Source organism: Microtus pennsylvanicus, chromosome 13, assembly GCF_037038515.1.
Source record: "Microtus pennsylvanicus isolate mMicPen1 chromosome 13, mMicPen1.hap1, whole genome shotgun sequence".
Classification (NCBI taxonomy): domain Eukaryota; kingdom Metazoa; phylum Chordata; class Mammalia; order Rodentia; family Cricetidae; genus Microtus; species Microtus pennsylvanicus.
In genome coordinates, this window is record NC_134591.1 from 54,943,858 (window position 1) to 54,965,051 (window position 21,194).

Sequence of the window (21,194 nt, forward strand, 5' to 3'; positions counted from 1 at the left end):
ATCAGAGTTAGCAGCCGGCACCTTTACCTGCTGTGCCATTCCTCTGGACTCCCCTGAGGCTGTTTCTTAAAGGGGTGTGTGAAATCTTTTGAATTTTGTTCATTTTTGGCTGTAATTTTTCTTTCCCTCACTTAAATCTGCTTTATCCTGCCCCCCTCCCCCCACCCGACTTCTTCTATTTTGTGGGTTGTTCGCTTGCTTGTTCCTTTGTTCTCAGCCTATCTCTTGCCGGCGCTGGCTACGCCGAGGGAAAGTTGTGTCCTGCTTTCTGATTGTGTCTCAATGACTGTGGAATGACAATATTAGAGCCAAGCCCTTGCCTGACAACTGGACAGATCTGACTTTGAAGAATGCCAGTCTCTGAGCTTAATAGCTCCAACAGAAGTAGGCAAGCTGTTTTTCTCTGTCCATTTAGTCGTTATTGGTGTCTGTGCTAGGCTCGGAAGATACGGCAATGACCTAGTCAGAATTTGCCCCTTGTTTTTGTGAAACTAACAGCCTACAGTAGAACTGAGACAATAAACCCGAGGCCAGTTCTGCAGTTTTATACTGGAATTAATGCTATTAAGAAAGTGAATTGGGTGTCTGGACGCAGTATAGACAGAAATATTTTAGCTGGGTTACCATCTCTTTTTTGAGAAAGCAAGTCTTTGGGCTGATCCCAGCTAGTCGAAGGCAGTTACGTCATAAGCCTTCCAAGCTTGGTACCTTTGTCCGGCAGTTTCCTCCTCCTTTGCACCCTCCCTTCAGAGCCGGAGATCCGCGCCGGCGCACTGACTGTTGCCATGGGGACAGCTGCTTCGGAGCACGCGCAGTTCTCTTCAAGATGGCGGCGGCTGCGGCTGCACGAGCAGTTCCTGTGAGCTCAGGATTCCGGGGCCTGCAGCGAACGTTGCCACTTGTAGTGATTCTCGGGGCCACTGGCACTGGCAAGTCCACCCTGGCTGTGCAGCTAGGCCAGAGGCTCGGCGGCGAGATCGTCAGCGCAGACTCCATGCAGGTATGGCAGCGTGCTTGGCCCAGGGCCTGGGAACCCTGGAGGTCGCGTGCGGGCCTCTGGACTCATCGACACCCTGTCGCGTGGCTGCAGTGGGTGAACCCCGGGGCTTGTGGGGATGCGGATGAAAAGAACCCACACCTGCTAGAAACCCATCCAATGGCAGACAGTGCCGACTGTATCTTGTGATCACTTTTCAGGCCATTACTGTTTCATAGATATTACCAATAGTTTTGTTTATGGATAAAAATGTTGGGGCTTGGGAAAGTGAAGTGGCTTTGTGCGTAGCACATTGCAAATAAGCGGAGGAGAGGTATTTGCACGTGTAAGGTTGACATGTACCTGACGAATTTCAAGAAATGAAAATTATTCCGGAACTTTTGCCATAATCTTAATTCTAGCCCGGTGAGACCAAGATAAATCAGATGCCACCTGTGAGTGGGCAGCAGCCTAGGCAGGCGACCCGGATCGCAGTCAGAGGCAGCCATTGGGGCCGCGCCACTTCAGATTAGCAGTGCCCTTTATTTGAACATTACTTTCTTGGTAAAGTGGAGGAAATGCCATTTCCCCCAGTCACAAGGCTGCAGTGATTGAGACGTTTGAGTGTGACACTGGCGAGCCAGGGTGGCCAGCTCTGAAAAAGGTCAACAATTGTGGTAAATGTCGCCTGGAGCTGAGGATTTTTTTCTTGACCCTTTTGTCCTCTTTGAGATAGGACATGCAGAAGGGATGTCGTACTCATCTCTCGTGGAAGCGTTCGTGCTGGAGAGTAGATGACATCTTGGGGGAAGGAAGGATTACAAAAGCCATTAGGTGTGTTTAAAGGTTCAGCAACTTACACAGTCAGTCACCGAACCTAAACCGGTGGGCACTAATCAAAAAGGGTGGTTCTTTACCCCAGTCCACCTCCTAAGGCTCCTGGTGTGCTTCTGCCCTCATTGTTTCGCTTGTCGATGCTAAGACTAGCATATGCTAAAGTGGTAGGTAACGCAGCAACTCGTGTCGTTTGCAGCCCGTTTTGTGCCGGCTTTGGGCGGGGGACAGAATTTAGTTTGAATCTCAGCCTGAGTTTCCCCAACTTTGGGTTGACTTGAATAAAGATGCATTTTCTTCTTCTGTAAAATAGGAAGAATAGCAATAACAGCATTGGGATGAATATGAAGTAGAATATATGAAGCATTTGATACAACTTAGTGTTAAAAAAATATGGTAATAGTGAAAAAATATGGCCGCCATTATTTTTTGTGTGTGCCGATAAGGCCATACTCCTTATATTGGAGAATGATAGTCTGGGTAGACATGACCTAAGGCAGAGCTAATAAGTGGACAGGGCAATTTCCAGAGCGTTTGTAAGTGGGCGGGTTCAGGAGAATAGACTACAAGTGCTGGATCTCATGGTAAACTATTACATGTTATAGAATTCTTGGGAAATCACTGAAGGTCAGGGAGAGTCTCTAAAGAAGGGCCGAGGCTGGGGAGGCGGCTCAGTCAGCGAAGTGTCTGCTACTCACGGACCCGAGTTCAGATCCCCAGGACTCCTGTGAAGACGCCAACCCTAGCATGGGGGGCTGTAAGACTGGAGGATCCCCAGAGCTCACTGGCAAGCTAGTTCAGTCTACTGGTGAGTGCTGGATTCAGTGAGAAACCCCGTCTCAAAACATAAGGTGGAGAGCAGTTGAGGAGGACGCCTGACGTTGACCTCTCTGGCCTCTGCGTGCATTTCTGTACTTACACATACACACATGCACACACAAATTCAAAAAATAAAAATGCGTAAGAAAATATGAATTTTAAAGAAGAGCCTGAAGTTGGGCAAGGTGGCATACATTGTAATCTTTGATCTTGGCAAATCGAGGCATGAGAAATCGAGGCCTGAGAACTGCTGTAAGTTGGAGGTCAACCTGATATACATAGGAAGTTCCAGCCCAGCCAGGGCTACATAGTGAGACCTTGTCGGTCTATAAGAGCTAGTTCCAGGACAGGCTCCAAAGCTACAGAGAAACCCTGTCTCGAAAAAAAAATTAAAAAGAAGATTAAGGTTTGAAAAATAGGAAAATGTTACAGAGAAACCTTCTTTCAAAAAAAGAAGAAAAGAAAAATGGAAAGGTATATAACAGGAAGTAACCCAAAAGAAGGCTAAGACTGGCGGAAGAGTGTCAGTGGGGTAGTGAAGAGACTTCAGTAGGGCTGGATCATAGTCTTCTGCTCTGGGAGATGAGGACAGGGTCAGAGCAGTCTGTTAGGAACACTGATCTGTGAGCAGTGTGCATAGTGATTGGGAAGAGCCTCTGAAGGAATTCAAGTGGTCTGAATTCTAGTCCTGAGCCCTGCACCTCGGAGACTTGATTGCCTAGGGCTTCAGTGAGATGGAGCCACACTATGCTAAGAACCATTCCAGACCTTGTGTTTTGCAGTTCTGGGTTGGTGAAGCCTGAGTGGAGATGTTCCAGTTGAGGCAGAAAGAATGAGCCTCGTGTGGTGCAGGATTCAGGAGTTGGGGGCCTGGGAGTGTGATCAAGCCCCAAGTCAGGAAGAGTTTGCAGGGTATCCAAGGTCAAGTCTGTTCGTGGCTATTTGGGAAGCATTGTAGACAGGAGTGTATTCCAGGACTCTTGGGTTTGAGCCTCCCGTGATTTTGTATGCATCCAGCGTGTTGCGTTTCTTTGTTCAGACCTTTTCAGAATCATCCCTCATCTATCAGACCTAGTCCCTGTCAAACACCCTTTACGTAATTTTTCTTAGTAGTTTGTTTGGTTGTTTTCTTGAGATGGGAGCTTCCTCTGTAGCCCAGTCAGGCTTCACACTGGTAGCAGTCAGCTCCAGCCTCTGGAGCACTGGCGTTAGAGGCACGAGCCTCCACACCTGGCTAATCATTTTAACTTCTGTTAAGTTTTGAGTAATTGAGGGGTTGTGGGGTTGGAGACGGGATGCTCTCTGTAGTGGCTGTATCTCAGCAATGGTTATTTATGCGTAGCTGTGTTATCTAAGGGCCGCTCAGAGTTCTTTGTTTTACACTGCCCTGTAAATCGCTCACAATGTGGTAGACCTTTTGTTTATTACAAAATAGTTCATTAAAATGGTACTTTTTTTTTCTTGTGGTGTTAAGAATTAAACCTAGGGCATGCTAGGACAGTTTTTAACCATTTAGCTACACTCCTAGCTCCAAATAGCACATCTTTTGTGTGTGTGCTTGTGTATGTGTGGGCGCCTGTGCACATGTGCACATGCATGTGGCGACAGAGGGCAACCTTTGTGTCGTCGCCAGGTGCTCTTCACCGTTTTGTTTGTTTCTGAGCTAGTCTGTCTCAGAACTCTACCACATTCTCATCTCCCGCTCCCCTGGGTCCTTCCAGCGCTGACCTTCCACATTCACGCCCCCCCCCCCTTTTTTAAATAGCTTGCTGTGTCCATTTAGTGCTGCCCGCAAGGGCATCCTTCCAGTGGCCACAACCCCAAATTACTTCCCTCCCTCAGCCGCCATCACTTGCAAATATCACCTCAGCTAGGGTCGGAACTTCATGAGTTTCTCCTCCATCCACACTGGAATTTTGACTGCATGTGTAGGTGACCACAGGTTCTGTGAGGCCGTGAGCGCAGCAGCCATGTCGTCATGCTCAGAAGACAGCATTGCAGCCTTCTGCGCCATCCGGTTCTTCCTTCTCTCTCTGTTTCTCGTTTTCCTTTTATGTGAGTGTATGTCTGCACACCACATGCATGCAGTGTCTGTGGAGGCCAGAAGGAATTAGATCTCTTGGAACTGGAGTTACAGATAGTTGTGAGCCACCTACCACATGGGTGCTGGAAATCGAACCTGGGTCCTCTGAAAGAGCAGCAATGTTCTTAACCTGAACCATGCCTATCAGCCCTGTCCTTCAGCCCTGCTCCGTCAGTGTCCCCTGAGCTTTGTGGGGTTTGATACAGATGGCTTGTTTAGAGCTGAATAGTTGACAGTTATTTTGAACCCATCGACCAGTTAGTTACTCATGAGTCCGTGCCCTGACTCCTGCCCGCTGCGAAGAGGGACCCTGACCAAGCTCGAGAAAGCACTAGCTGTGGAGTGACTTGGCTGGCGCACAGTGCTGGGCTGAAAGGTGAATTTCTTAGACCCTCTGATTCTAGCAGGCTCCATTCGGTGCTGTGTAGGAGGCACAAGTGGGTTCTGTGTATAGGGAAGGGGAGGCTGTAGGTCCTTTGCTGGTGGTTCTCTGAGACCCGTGTATTCCTCCCACTGTGGCCTCTTCTGGTTCTTGGGTGCATACAGGCACATTCAGAATTGTATGTTTGTGATTAGAACATGAGGATTAAATTTCCTTTATCCTTGAGGATTATTAATATATGAAAAACATAGAATATTTTTGATCTTTTTGAGCTGTGTTTAATTTTAGACTGTTTAATTTTGGATGTTCATAACATTTCCTCTTGGTCCCAATTGAAGAAGACTGATCTTTGATTTTTTTACTTTTAAGTGCAAATATGCGATAAAATATTCATGTTCTGTTGACTGTGCAGAGTTCCACCCAGTTCTGCTTTCTGCCTTTGCTCACTGTTGTGCTCTGCTACAACTAGAGCGCATTTTCTAGCCAGTGAAAGGAGGGGATGCTTCTTGTTGCTGTTGTTTTGTTTTTTTGAAATAGGGTTTCCTCCCAGTGTAGCCCAGGTTGGCCCCGAACTCACAGTCCTTTTGTACAGCTTCTCAAATAGAAATACTATTTTAAAAAGGATTTATTTTATGTATGTAATTTTTCTTTTATGTAATGCATAAATGTGTGTTTATTTTATGTATGTTTGTTTACATATATGTATTGTAGAGGCCAGGGGAGGGCATAGGATCCCCTGGAACTGGAATAATAGATGACTGTGAGCCACCATTTGGGTGCTGGGAACTGAACTTGGGTCCTCTGCTAGAGCAAGAGCGCTTAACCTTTCAGCCAGCTCTCCAACCCCTAGAGATACTTTTCAGTGCTTTCACAGAATATAATTTATAAATATGTAAACAAAATGTCTTTTTGAAGAGAAGGTCTCAAGGAGCACTTCAAACTGAGTGTGTAACTGGAGAGCCAAGAGAATGATACTGAATTCCTATTCCTCATCTTCCTCCTGCTCCTCAATGTTGGGGTTGTGGGTATGTGCTACTACATTCTCTCTCTCTCTCTCTCTCTCTCTCTCTCTCTCTCTCTCTCTCCCTCCCTCCCTTTCTCCCTCCCTCCCTCCCTCTCCCTCCCTTTATGATTTTTCAAGAGAGGGTTTCTCTGTGTAGATCTGGCTGTCCTGGAGTTCCCTTTGTAGACCAGCCTGGCCTCAAACTCAGAGATCCGATGCCTCTGCCTCCTGAATGCTGGGATTACAGGCATGCGCTACCATTGCTGTGGCTTTATACTCTCTAAAAAAATTAAAATTATTCTTATGATTTTATATGTATGGGTGTTTTATCTGCATGCATCTTTGTCTATCACTTGCTTGTCTGGTAACCTTTGGAGAGCAGAAGAGGGCATTGGATACCCTAGGACTGGAGTAACAGGTGGCTCTGAGCCACCATGTGGGTACTGAGAATCAAGGCTAGGTCCTCTGGAAGACCAGCCAGAGCTCCATCTCTCCAACTCCTAGATTTTATACTCTGGAAATTAAAAAAATTATTTTCAATTTATGTGTAATAATTGTTTGTGTGAATGCTTCCTATATGGGATACCCGTGGGAGCAAGAAGGCATCAGATTGCCCAGAGCTGGAGTTCTAGGTGGTTGTGAGCTGCCATGTGGTGCTGAGACCAGAACTCATCTTCTCTAGAGCAGTACATCTTAACTGTGTGCCATCTCTCGAGTCCCTTGATCCTCTTGTTATATCTTCCCTGTAAGTAATATAAAGTAGATATATTTAACAGTTCAGGAACTGTGCCCAAGACCTGTAGATCTGTTACTGAGCATAGTTCTCTGCTTTACATGTTGGATTTTCCTCTTTAGATGAGGCAAGGGCTGTAGGATTCAGTCACAGGGAATGAATGCTCTCAGTCATCCCTTACGGGAGTATGCTAAATTTTAATCAGGATCTAAAGTGCACCTCAAGATTCATAATGTGAAGCCTGACTAGGCAGTATACAAACTGTAACAGCACTTGGGAAGCAGAAGCAGAAAGACCAGAAATTCAAGTCATTCCCAGCAATATAGTGAGTTTGAGGCCAGGACTACATGAGATCCTGTCTCAGAGAACAAACGACAGGGCCATTGAGATGGTTCAGCAATGGTGCTTGTTGCTAAGTTTGAGGACCTGAGTTTGATCCCTGGCCCCAGCATGTGGTAGGAGAGAGCTGACTTCTAAAAGTTGTCATCTGGCTCCATACAGATTTTGTGGCACAGTGCACTCTCCTTCCCCATGAGTAGAGGTTTGGGTTGTTTTTTTTTCAAGACCTGGCTGTCTTGTTACTCACTCTGTACACCAGGCTGACCTTGAACTCAGAGTACACCTGTCTCTGCCTCCTAAGAGCTGGAATTAAATGTGTGTGCCACCACCACCTGGTTAGTAGAGTTTTTTTTTTTTAAAAAGAGATTCATAATGTAGATAGATCGTGGTGATGTACATCAGATGGAATATTGAGTGGACTAGTGGTCACTGGATGTGTTCTTAGGGACTTAAGCTTGGTACAGCCAAAAAACTAGAATTTAGCATCAAGTTGGTACCCAAGATGGATGTTTATTGAGACAGAGGAGAAACTCAGTCTGTGGGGAGCCCAGACAGTGCTGGAAACCTCATTAACAGCCTTAGATGAAAGCGAGGTGAGTGGAGAGTGATAATTAGAAAGGCTTTTCAAGTTTCCAAGTAGAGTTTTAATTTATTTTTATTTGTTTATGTTTTCAGATAGGGTCTGTTGTATTGTCCAGGCTGGTATTAAATTCATGGACTCAAGTGATGTTTCCCCTCAGCCTCCCAAGTAGCTGGACTATAGTCCCTGTGACTGTTATTTTTGCATTTTCGTATTCCATCTAGATGTGCTCCTTGGGTGTTTATGTCCAGAAATGTGCCAGTAACTAAATGAAATTTAAATAGTGTCTCGTGTGAGTCCAGATGGGCATGCATACGTGCCCACACACACACAGACTGATGCCAGGTATCTTTCTTTGTGACTTTCCAGATTTTTGTTTTGTTTTGTTTCGAGACAGGGTTTCTCTGTGTAGCCCAGGCTGTCTTGGAACTCACTCTGTGGACCAGGTTGGCCTTGAACTTAGAGATCTTCCAAGTGCTGGGATTAAAGGTGTGTGCCACCACCGCCTGACCCACGGAGACCTTTTACAAGCAACTTTTCTAGGGAAGACTTTGTTTTGATTCGCATTGAATAAATATTTTAATAGCACAGCTTATGCCATTAAATACTTGTACTTGAGCTGAGGCAGGAGGATTCCCATGAGTATGAAGCCAGCCTGGGGAGAAAGAAGGGAGTGCTGAAGTTCAGCCCTGAGGTAATAGCAGCATACTGCTAAGGGTTACAGGTCTGAAGTGGGGTGTTTGTCCTGAGAGCCTGATGAGCAATGACTTGAGCATCTGCAGGGCCTGCCTCGCTCTGCTTTAGGCCTGAGGTTTGTGGACTGGGGTGTCAGAGTGATTCTTTGAGGGTCCCTCCTGTGCTTTTCTGTGTGGCTCTTTCAGAAATGACCCTTTGTACTGATAGTAGTGTGATTTTTCCAAACCTCAATTAATTCTCAGAGTATAGAAACATAAATATTCTCACTCAGCAATGAGGGTCAGAATTCAAGGGGAGGCCAGTAACACAATCCTTGCTTTCCAGCATGGAAATACTGAAGTGCAGGAAGATTAAAGAGCCGCCCAGAGCTCATACCGCAAAACATCTGCGCACCTGGGAACTGGATCTGGTAGAGTCTGCCGCAGTGCGGGAAGATGATCCTGAAGGGCTTCCTTTCAGTCTGGGTTGTCATCTTGGCGTGCAAATCCAAGGCAGAGTGCATTGCCTTCAGTGACTGCGAGACCTGAAGGCGGTCGCCGAGCGTGTACACTGCCTTTTTGAAAACGGAGACCGCCAGGTGTATGCTCAGAGGAGATAAAGCATTCTGTTTGGGTTTGTAGAGAGGAAATGTCTCTAATGCTTCAGTTCTTCGGGTCCTGGGGAGAAGCGCTGTCAGACATAGGCGCCCAGTTCCCTTTGTGTTTTCCCAGAGCTACAGGAGAGAGGCAGAGCGGCTAGTCAGCAGGCTGTGTGTCAGCTAAAAGACTGGAACTCTGTGTTCTGTTCGTCTGCTTTGGGACATAATTTAGGAAGTGTTCTGTACTAAAGGACCGTCTGTCTGATAGTGCTCTAGGGAGATCTGGGAGGCACGGGGAAGGATAGGAAAGGCTTCTTAGGACTCAGATCAAAGACACAAAGACCTGTTAACCAAGAGACAATTCCTGTCCAGAGGATTCCTATCACTGCCGGCGGCTGCAACCTTTAAAATGACGAAATGCGACTAGAGGCCAGAAAGGAAATTTAAAATGTTTTTGACTCATGGAGAGAGACAGAGAGAAATGGGTTTCTAGGTCATTTGGTTTACTTCCATATTAAATAAAGTTTTATTTTGTGTAGGTTCTGCATATGTGGTCACTTTTTGCTACTACAGGGAGACCCTCCATGTTAGAAAGGAGAAGTGACTGCTGGCTGATAGAAACCACAGGGGAAAGAGCACACATGAGGCTTGAGACTGAGGTTTGTGAGCTGCCCTACAGCTTCAGTGACAGTTAAGTGTCAGAGATGGTTCGCCACCATCTAATTCCCCTGCAGAGGATCCCATGCCCTCTTCTGATCTCCTCCTGCACCAGCATACATGTGCATGCAAAACACTCATAACCTAGAATAAATAAACCAAAAATTATTTTTTTTAAGAAGGAAACAGCATAACGAAGACATTGCATTGTCTCCCATCTCCTTAGAAGCACATGTCCTTCTTCAGTTCAGGAATGGCCGGCAGCCCTCTGGCACACAGGATTCTTTTTTTTTTTTTTTTTTTTAATATTTTATGGTTTATTTAACTTTATTTTTTATGTGCATTGGTACAAAGGTGTTAGATCTTCAGACAGTTGCAACTGGATCTTCAGACAGTTGTGAGCTGCCATGTGGGTGCTGGGAATTGAACCCGAGTCCTCTGGAAGAGCAGTCAGTACTCTTAACCACTGAGCCATCTCTCCAGCCCCCGGCACACAGGATTCTTGAGGGACTGTCGTAGGAGGTGAAACTGAAAACACAGATCCATGAGGTTTGGGGTATAAACAGGGAAGTGAGAGTGACCCTGGCTGAGTGGAGAGTGGGTCAGAGAGGGAGCCTGGGTTCTGAGCATTCGCCTGCATGGCTGAATGAATTAGACATTTTCTTCCCTAGAATTTTTTTTAGAGAACAATGATTTTGATTCATTGATAATTGAAGTCTGTTTTTAGGTTTCTTTCTCTGGCATACTTGCATTTTATTAAAGAACAAAGGCCATATAGTCCTCAGATGCTCACCCAGCTTCATCTTGACTGATCTGGAAATAGTAAAAGTCACAGTCTCCTTGTCAGATGCCAGGATTCTTCTGAAGCATCTTTTGGTAAGGTGTTCAGTACCTTTTAGAGAACTGCTCTCGGAAACAGCTGTGATTTTATTCTCCCAGCCTTCAGTGAGAACATTCCTGAGATCTCCAGTTTCCCATTGACTTTAATCCTCTCCCTAGAAACTCTATTCAACATTTCCATCTTCTGCGATGAGCAGAGACCAAATCAAAACTCCTAGGTGACAGCTTAGGCTTCTTGTCTTTCTACTGCATCATCTTGGCCAGGGCTCTGGGTAGAGCTTTCTTTCTGGAATCTCCCAACCCCAAGACAGGGTTTCTCTGTGTAGCCTTGGCTGTCCTGGAACTTGCTCTGTAGACCAGGCTGGCCTTGAACTCAAGAGATCCTCCCGCCTCTGCCTCCCAAGTGCTTCGATTAAAGGTATGTACTATCACTGCCCAGCTCTTTCTAGAATTTTAATTTGTATTTATTTCATGTGTGTGTGGTTCTCTGTGTGTGCTTACGAATGTACCCCAGTGCACGTATGGGGTGGGACATGGGTGGGTCTGAGGACAACCTGTGGGAGTTGGTTCTCTCCTTCCACCATGCAGGTTCTGGGGCTTGAACTCAGATCCTAAGGCTCAGTGCTAGCCACCCTTAACCTGCAGGTTTGTTTTTTAAGACAGTCTCACTCCTTTACCCAGGATAGCCTCACATTCATAGTACTCCTGCTTCAGCCTCCAGAGTGCACGTGTCACCATTCCCAGTACCACTGCCCCGATTTTGCTGTCTTTCCACAAGCATCCTGGCCTGCTGCCATCATCTGTCCTGCTGGGATGTAAAGTTGTAATTCCTCTTCCATTCAGCGTTGGATGGTTTTGGCAACACATTTCTAAGGAACTTGGCCAGACGCTGTCATATAACTGAAATGAGAAGGCAGAGTAGCATGGAAAGAGAAATAGCAAGACAAATACAATTTTAGTTAAATGGTCGAAGTTCCCTCCACTGATAATAACTCGTGTTGATTATTCCTAATATAATGCAGTGAAGAAAGTATCAGCTGTCTAATTCTGAGAAACCAAAACTCAAATTGAGGGACGGTCAAGAAAAGAACTGACTTACCAAGGACATGAAGATAAAGAAAACTGAAAGCTGTCCTGCCTTGAGGAGACCGACGACACACGATTAGATGCAATACGGTATCCTGTACTGGATCCTGAACTGGAGAAGCAACATTAGTGGGTAAAGTCCACATCTGTAGGTCAAGGACCAGGCTCGAGACCCGCTCCTAGTCTCAGTGTATCATGGAGGTGTCAGGTGAGAGGACAAGCCGGATGAAGCCAGACAGACATTCCCTGTATTGCCCCCTGACCTCCACACATGTGCCCACACTTATGCACACACATCACACACACTCACCTACTAATAAAAAAAAATTAAAAAGAAACCAAACCAACCACTAAACAATATTTAAAAAAAAATCAAACAAGCAAAAATTCCCAAGCAATATTTTGGCTAAGGATGTAGCAGTTAGCAGGCAGAACGCTGACCTAGCATGAGCCCAGAGCTCGGGGTCCTTCCCCAGCACCACAGTGAACCAGATGTGGTGGCACATGTCTGGAGGTGGAGACAGAATCAGGACTGCCAGGTCAGCCTTGACTACTTAGTGAGTCTGGGGCTAGCCTGGGCTATATGAGACCCTGTTAGAAAGGAAAATATAGAATACCTATAATATATTTACTTTTTAATAAAATTTATAACGTGAAAAAGTAGTCTCAGCAATTATTTCTGTGGGAACCAAAGTTACCAGCTACAATACTGTGTAGCCTTATTTTAGCCGCAGAATTTAGTAGGAGGCTCCTTTTACTCTGACCTGAGTGCATGTGAGAGAGAGCACAGGTGTGCAAACATGCGTGCAGGAACAGATGCTGGTCTTGATGTTATCCTCCTGCTTCAGCTTCCTGAATACGCCGCCACATTCAGTCCGCATGCCCCATCCCGATTTAGTTGTGGTGGACATTTGTAACTGATGGAGGCTGCAGTCTATAGTTCTGGTATGTGTGCGTGGTGATGGGTCATACCTGTGCCATGGCAGTCCTGTGAAGTCAGAGTCGTTTCTCATCCTTTACTTTCCTTCGCCAGCGAGTTTGTTTGGTCGGCCAGGAAAGCTGGCCTCCCTGGACTGTGAGCTTGGCCTGTCTCCACTTTTCCTCCCACAGCAGAAGTGCTGGGATACAGTGCACTGCAGGCATCCAGCTTTTCATGTGGGCTCTGAGCAGATCAAAGTGTCTGAAGATCTGTCAGGCTTGTGGGGCAAATAGTTTTACCTGCTGAGCCATCTGCCCAGCCTTGGTGGAAGGAGAACACTGACTTAGAAAAGTATTTTTGACCTCCACACAGGCACCATGGTATGGGCCCCTAAATAAATTTAAAGTTACTTTAAAAAAAATTCTAGGGGGCTGGAGAGATGGCTCAGTGGTTAAGAGCACTGACTGTTCTTTCAGAGATCCTGAGTTTAGTTCCCAGCAACCAATGACATGGTTGCTCACAACCATCTGTAATGAGATCTGGCGCCCTCTTCTGACTTGTATACACTGTATACATGATAAATAAATTTTTAAAAAAGCTATTCTAGTGCTTGTGAAAGTGGTATTTAACTTCAGTTTTCGTGTGTAGTTCCCTAATGATTCTCGATGGTTTTGTTGACCTTTTCCCCCCAGGCTTAGGGATGGAACCCATGCTAGGCTAGCAGTCTAGCTCTGAACTACAAACACCAGCCCTGCCCCCAAACTCTGAAAAAGTTGCTGACTTTTCCTGTCCAGTACAGGGGAGACTCATGATCTCATACATGCCAGGCAAGTGCTGTGCCATGGGGCTGTAGCCCCTCGCTTGTTTGTTTACTTATTATTTATTTTTCTTTTTGTTTGTTTTTAATTTGAGCCAGGGTATGTTTAACTAACTGTGTAGCCCAGACTGGTCTCAGGGTTGTAGGTATCTTCCTGTGTCAGTCTGCACGGACCTCTGTAGGCAGCTTCTGGCTGCTTATTTTTAATTTGGTTGTTTGTCTTTTGTTGTTGATCTGCATGTATTGCATTATATTTCTTTCGAGAAAGTTTGTGTCTCCTTGCCACTGCCCTCTGCTAATCCTGTATTATCTATCTTTTGTTTTTGTCAGTCTGGTAAACAGTAGCCTGCTTGCCTTTCCCCTCTTTCTCCTCCTTTTTCTAGTGGCGGCAGTTGCCTTTTCAAGGGTATATGGATTGGCCATTTGTATTTTTCTGCTTTTGAATTTTCTGTTCTTAGTCGCTGTGTTCACTTCTTTATAATGGTTTTCATTTGTATGTTTGTTGATTTGCAAGACTTTTCTGGGTGTAATACTTGGTATTTTGTTGGTGGTGATGGTGATGGTGGTAGTGGTTGTGTGTGTGTTGTTTTTGTTTTTTGAGATAGAGTCTTGTGCAGCTCAGGCAAGCCTCAAACTGACAGTGTAGCCATGTTTGAACTTCTTATTCCTCCCAACTCCACTTTCCCAGAATTGGTGTAGAGGAAAAGGTCCTGGCCCACTTCCTGGTGAAAAAAAACTTGCCAAACCCCACCAGTCCTTGAACATGAAATTCCACCAATTCCCACCCTGGAAATCTCCAACCTGGAAAACTGCTCCCCCAAAAGAACCCGTATAAGCCTGCCCTGCTCAGCTCCTGCTGCTTCTTGCTGGAGCAGAGGCAGCCACCCTCCTGTGATTTTCCCTCCTAATAAATCTCTTGTGTGAGGTTTGTTTTGCTCTAAGACTGGGGAGTTCCCTGGCTCTCAACTGCCAGGATACCTTTTCACTGAAGAGCTGTAACACTTCACTGAGGGATTCTCTCCCTCAGAGCTGTAACACTTAGAGCTGGGACTATAGCTATGTGCCGATATACCTGGTTGGTATTGTCTTGTGTATTAGTTTTTTAGTCATTTGCCCCACCCCCATTTTTGGTCATACAAACATAATTTGCATATTATTGTAGATTAAAATTCTTTTAAAAATAATTCACATCTGAAGTTTATGCTTCTCTAAAGTGGTGGAGTTTACAGGCGACTCATATTTGTAATCCCAACATTTTGGAGGCTTCCACAGGAGGATCTATTTGAATTTGAACCAGTCTGTACTACACTTAATACCTGTTTTCCTCCCTTACCTTGGGGTTTGTCTTAGTCAATGTTCTATTGCTATGAAGAGACCCCATGAAAACAGCAACTCTTAGAAAGGAAAGCATTTGGTTGAGGCTTGCTTACAGTGTAGAGGTTCAGTCCACTGTCATGGTGGGAAGCACGACAGCACCCAGGGCAGATTGGGTGCTAGAGAAGGAGCTGAGAGTTCTGCAACAGACTCCTCAAGCATCAGGAAGACAGGGAGGGAAGGAAGGGAAGCAAACAGACGTAGACAGAAAGATAGAGACACTGGGCCTGGCTTGAGGATTTGAAACCCCCAAGGTTCCCCCCACCCTCCCTACTGCCTTTAACAAAGCCACACATACTCCAACAAGGCCATACCTCCTAATCCCTGTCAAGTAGTGCCACTCCCTAATGGCCAAGCTTTCAAATATATGAGCCTATGGGGCCTGTTCCTATTTAGACCACCCCAGGGCTCCCTATGTTGTTGTAGACCATTGCAGATGACCATGAAGCCCTTCTTTGTCAACGCTCTTTCCTGTCCCCGTCCTTTCCCCTCTCCTCTCCCTGCCTGCCGGTTTCTTTCATTTCTTTCTTTTGTTTGCATGTGTTTGTGTGGCAGTGTCTATGTGTGTTCATGTATGTGGGGTGTTTGGAGGTCCAAAGTTGATGTTGGGTCTCTTCATTCCTCTCCTCTTTACTTACTGAACTAGGGTCCTCTGCTGAACCTGGAGTTTGCCAGTTGTGGCTACTCTAGCTAACTAGCTTGCTCGGGATGCTGTCTTTGCCACACACTTCTGCACTTTATGTGAGTTCTGGAAATCCAAACTCTGGTCCTCGCGCTTGTGTGCTGTATTCACAGAGCCTATTCCCCACCCCTCCTCTTTCCTTATTTACATCTTGTAGCCTTTGCTGCACGTTAGGGTCACTGCGGGTCACTGGGAAGTATCAAAAGCACTGCTACTGGTTAATGCCTAGCAACTGTTGATGGCAAACTTCAAAAGCCAGTATCCTTTCCTAATCTACAGTTTGTTGTTACTCTGAGGTCTTCCTTTCACCTGGTAGACACATTTGTTTCCCTGGAAAGCTGGGTTTTACTCTTTTAGCCCAGATAGATAGATAGATAGATAGATAGATAGATAGATAGATAGATAGATAGATAGATAGATAGATAGATATAACTTTGGATAAGTCATGACTCTTTAGGTCTCAGCTTTCTCTTTGGGTATGTTAGGATGGGAAAATGCTGGGTTAGAACAGCAGCTGTCAATATTTTGTTGAGAAACACGTGTAAATATTTAAGGCTCTAAGGGTCATACATTGTCTTAGTGTTTAAAGCCCTTTTGTTATTGGGGCTGTTAGGGCCCTAATACTTGAGTTTAGCCTCTTGTCTTTTGTTTGTTTTTGAGACAGTCTTACTATGAAGCCTGGAACACTCAATGTAGACCAGGCTGACTTTGAATTTAACAGAGATCCTCTGCCTCTGCTTCCCTAGTACTGGGATTAGAGTGTCTGCCACCCCTGCCTGATGTCTGGCACCTATCTTTAATAGGCCAGTTAAACAGACAAGCATAGTGAACAGCAGGGCAAGCGGATTTATGCAATGTGGCCACAATGGGAAGAGGAACAGATAAAGAATGGGGTCCAGTGACACCCCCCTCCCCGTCCCCAGCCACATTCTAGTCAAGGTGTGCTGCTACCGCCTTGTCACCATCTAGGCTCCAGACTTGCCTGCAGGCGATCCAGCACGGTGTTGGAACTCTGAAATGTCTTCCTAGGAATGCAGTTCCTCATCTTTGGTACTAGGGTTCAGCCAAGTTCCTCATCTGGTGATACTAGCGTTCAGCCTTTTCCTTCTCCCAGCACGGGATTCCTGGGGAAATTCCAATTCCTTGGGGATCAGTATTTGAATAGTCTGATAGCCAAAAGAAGGGCACTGGGGTCTGTTTGAAATAGCCTCATTCCTGGGCCATTGATTTGCTGCCCAGCCCGAGGACCACACTGCCACGGCGGGAGGAGAAACCACCTTCTGCACTTGTCCTGCCTCCCAACACTTTTAGGCCATTTACACTTTTAGCAAAAGTAAATTGTGGTTCTCTTCTTTCAAGTACTTGCCAGGGGGCTCACCTCCAAGAGCCAAGGAAAATCATGTTTAATCACCAGTAATTAAATATATTAAATATAATGCCATGCAGTTAATGTAGTACTTACCGTCTGCTGGCACTGTTCTAAACACTACATATATTAGCTAATTATCAGACTACTCAGTGAAGAATGTAGATGTGTTCATTAGCCTCACTTTACCGATGAGGAAACTTAAGGCAACATAAAAATTAGATGCTTAACCTGCCAGTTGAAGCTCCAGATGGGTAAGCTGCCTGAATTTAAAGCTAACAGCCTGCTCCTTTATACTGTATACACAGCTAGCTTCCTTCTCTAACTCAGACACACACTTCCAGGTAGTTCAGTTTCTCAGATATCGCTGAATACAACGTCAGAAGTAGGTCACCAGACCTGGCCTGAGCATCTCTGTCTGCATACGAATCGTTTAGCATGACTGCAGCTGCATTAAAAAAAAAAAAGATTTATTTTTAATTATGTGTACTTGTGTATGCATGAATGTATGTACTGGCATTTGAGTGCAGATGCGCATGAAGGCCAGAGAGGGTGTTGGATCCAGTGGATCTTGAGTTACAGGTAGTTGTGAGCCGTTTATTATAGATGCTGGGAACTGAATTTGGATCCTCTGCTAGAGCAGTGCTTGCTCTTAACGACTGAGCAAGCCCTTCAGCTGAATTTTGCTAAATAAAGCTAAAAGGCCTAATTGCCATGATTCTGTAGTACACTCCCTCTTTGTAACCAAGAGAAGCTGCAGATTTGGGACTGGAGAGATGACTCAGCGGTTAAGATCGCTGGCTGCTCTTCCAGAGGATCTGTATTCAGTTCCCAGCACCCACGTGGTGGCTCACAGCTGTCTCTGACTCCAGTTCTGGAGAATCTGACACCTTCATACCAATGCACATAAAATAAGGTAAATTTTTTTTGTTTTTTTTTTTTGAGACAGGGTTTCTCTGTGGTTTTGGAGCCTGTCCTGGAACTAGCTCTTGTAGACCAGGCTGGTCTCGAACTCACAGAGATCCGCCTGCCTCTGCCTCCTGAGTGCTGGGATTAAAGGCGTGCGCCACCACCGCCCGGCTAATAAGGTAAATTATTAAAAAAGAGAGAAGTTGTAAATTTAGAAAGCTAACCTTTGACGAAAGTGAAGTTAGCGGGGTGAGACCAGCCCTTTCGCTGTTGAGCATCTGCTTAGTTGAATTTGATAAAAGGAAACTCAGTTTGTAGGTGGACCTGCTACTCTAATCCCAGGATTGGTGGCTTCATAGAGGATAGCCACCCGCTGGAGGATGATGGCCTGACCCCGAGAGAGTACCAGGTCAGTCAAGGCTGTGTAGTGAGACTCTAGCTTATAAAACAAAACACATTTTCTAGTGCCAGTATTCTGGAAAAGAGTTTTTCATCCTTTTCTGATTATGTTCAACCCCCACCCCAGCCCATCCCCTGAAACTTGGACTGTTGAAGTGGTTAGATACGAGAAACACAAGGCTTCCGGGGAGAGTGACCTGGCCAAAGCACAAGCTGATTTGTGTAGATCGGGTATTACAGCAACATGGCTGCAAAAACAGTGTTGTAACCTGGGGCTACGGGATATATAGTGATTTCTTCACAGAAAGATGGAAGCAGGGAGATGAAACTTCTGAAGTTATATATAGTAAGTTCTGTGATGGTGGGAAATGAGGGTTCTGTGGGAGCAGAGAGGGGAGGTGGGGAGGCCCTGAGGATAGCTCAGCTCTCACAGGGACATGGTTTGAAGGAGTTTGGGGCTGGATGGAGTCTGATTCTCTTTATAGAAAAGTGTAATGTGGACCTCTGTTGGAGAGATTATACTTTGAAGATCAAAATCAGTGAGGCAGCTAATAGAATAATCTAGCGCAATCATGTAGATCAGTTTGTAACGACAGTGGGAAATACGATGGTGGTAAGTGTTCAGATTTTTATTGCATTTAATTTTTGTGTGTTTATATATATGTATGAGTGTGTGGGTATGCTTGTGCCATGGTGTGCATGTGGAGGTCAGAGGATGCCTGACTAGAAGTCCTTTTTTCTCCTTTTATCTTGTTGGTTCCAGAATTCAAAGACAAGTTGTCAGGCTTGGTGGCAACTTCTTACCAAGCCGTCTCACTGTCCTGTTGAGGTCATTTTTTAAAATTAGCATGAGTTGGGTATGGCAGCGCATGACTTTAATCCCCTCACTTAGAAGGCAGAGGCAGGTGAATCTCTGTAAGTTTGGGGCCAGCCTGGTCTGCGTAGAATTGTCCAGGACAGCCAGGACTACACAGTGAGACCCTGTCTCAAAAAATAAATAAGTAGCTGGGCAGTGATGGCACACACCTTTAATCCCAGCAGGCAGAGGCAAGCAGATCTCTATGAGTTCAAGGCTAGCCTGGTCTGCACACTGAGTTCCAGAACAGCTAGGACTGTTACACAGAGAAACCGAGCCTTGAAAAATAACATACAAACAAATAAATAATTAAAAAACCCGTATGGGCAAAATTTGAGGTAGATAGGGAATGTGAGAGAAATAGAGGTACCAGAAACCCTTTAAGGATTTTGATTTATTGCCTAGGTGGTTTACTCAAACGCAGGAGGAGATAAGTAGCTCATTTTGCGGCATGTCAGATTTTAGGTACCTGTTCGGGGGCGAGGATGGTGACGGATGACAACTGCCTCTAAAGGAAGGCCGAGTGCTTTTGTTTATGTGAATCATTTCATTGCGACAGGAACTCTTGGAGGTTAGGGTTAAGATTACCCTACTTTGTATGTGGAGAGTCTGGGGCACAATGGTTAAATAACGGGGCTAGTGAGTGGCGAAGCCTGAGCCTTGTCAGGCATTCCGAGCCCTATGCTGTTGAGCCCTTCCTTGCACTGCAGGCAACTTTCACTGGGATGGAAATGTCCAGTTCCGTGGACATGCTTGGCACAAGGAAGACCTACACTGCAGATACAGGCTTGGGAATTGTCAGCACAAAAACAGTTGTAGAAGCCATGGTATCCAGAGAGTTTGTGGATAGGCTGGCACATGCCATAAAGACTGCGCTTGTCGATAGTGTTCCCGTGGTAGGCATTGCTAATAGATCACTGGTCAGTAAAGGAGACTGAGGAAGGGCTTGTGAGGTGAGAAGAAAACCTGGAGAGAGTGGTGCTGTGGGAACCCAGAGGAGCACTCAGCAGTGGTGTATTGCTGCTTTTCCAGACTTGTTTTGGAAGTTGAGTGAGCAGTGTTGCTTTTGGCAGGCAGGTTCCTTGTCTTCAATGACATCCACAGAGCACTTGAAGGTGGGGCCAGCGAGAAAGAAGGGTGGTGGTGGTTTTATATTGGTCTGTAAACCGAGATTGTGGTTTTCTTTTTTTTTTTTTTAAAGATTTATTTATTTATTATGTACACAACATTCTGCCTCGATGTATTCCCCTCACACCAGAGGAGGGCGCCAGATCTCAGTACAGATGGTTGTAAGCCACCATGTGGTTGCTGGGAATTGAACTCAGGACCTCTGGAAGAGCAGCCAGTGCTCTTAACCTCTGAGCCATCTCTCCAGCCCGAGATCGTGGTTTTCTAGGTAGGAAAGAATGTGGTTGGAGGACCGCAGGATCTACTGTGGGGAGGGAGGGAAATGAAGTCATAACAGGCCAATCACTTGGAAGTAAAGAGCCAACTTAGGGAGAAGCCTCTCCTCTTACTGTAGATGCTGTACTATGGTGTCCTAAGCCAGCCAGCTCAGTCGGAACTCCAGAGTGCCTAGGGCCAGGGCATTGCTGGTACTACAGTCATGGGTGCACCCTGCAGGATGGCAGCCTTAGGGGACTGGAGCTTTAAATGGATCCCTCAAGATCTGGGAAGAGATTCTCAGGTGGATTTACTGGACAGGATCTCCCTTGCAGGGCCTGTTGACATTGGGGCAGGTAATGCTTGGTGGAGGGGCCAAAGGACTCTTCTGTTTATCATGATTTATTTATCTTTTCAGTATAACTGGTCCACAGGCAGTGAGTAGTAGCACTCTTTTTCCTACAATTTTGATAGCCGCTGTGTTTGCAGGCAACCACCAAGTGTCCCCTGGTGGACAGAATGGCTTCCAGTTGACAGTTACTACTTCCTAGTTCATCTGGCTTCCTTCACTTCTGTTATAGTATCCCCACCCTTGTTAGCATTTTTGGGCACTCCAGCTCTGTTGATTTAGAGAGGTCAATTTTCTTAAGCTTCCTGGCCTTTTCCTGGAAAAATTTCACTCTGGAAATAAACCATCAAACAGGCAAGACAGAAATGTATTCCCCTATAAAGTTCAGTTCAATGTTAAATGTTTGATTTTGTTGTTTTGTTTAGTTTCCTTAATAGGGTTTCTCTGTGTTGCCCTGGCTGTCCTCGCACTCCCTCTACAGACAAGGCTGGCCTTGAACTCACAGAGTTCCACTTGCCACTGCCTGGCTTAATGT

At 45.6% G+C, this 21,194-nt stretch overlaps 1 protein-coding gene across 3 annotated transcripts in view; it reads left to right on the forward strand.

Moving 5' to 3' along the window:
• Positions 1-785: 785 nt before the first annotated feature.
• Trit1 (tRNA isopentenyltransferase 1) overlaps positions 786-21,194 on the forward strand; it is a 46,043-nt gene continuing 25,634 nt past the window's right edge. For 2 of the 3 annotated variants that reach the window (XR_012907441.1, XM_075945438.1), the window contains exon 1: positions 799-1,000. Coding sequence is in view for 2 of the 3 variants with exons in the window: in XM_075945438.1 (XP_075801553.1) it covers positions 827-1,000 (174 nt within the window). In the remaining variant the exon portion in view is untranslated. Of the gene's footprint in view, positions 1,001-21,194 lie in introns of all 3 variants that reach the window. The other variant, XM_075945437.1, reaches the window with a different exon arrangement.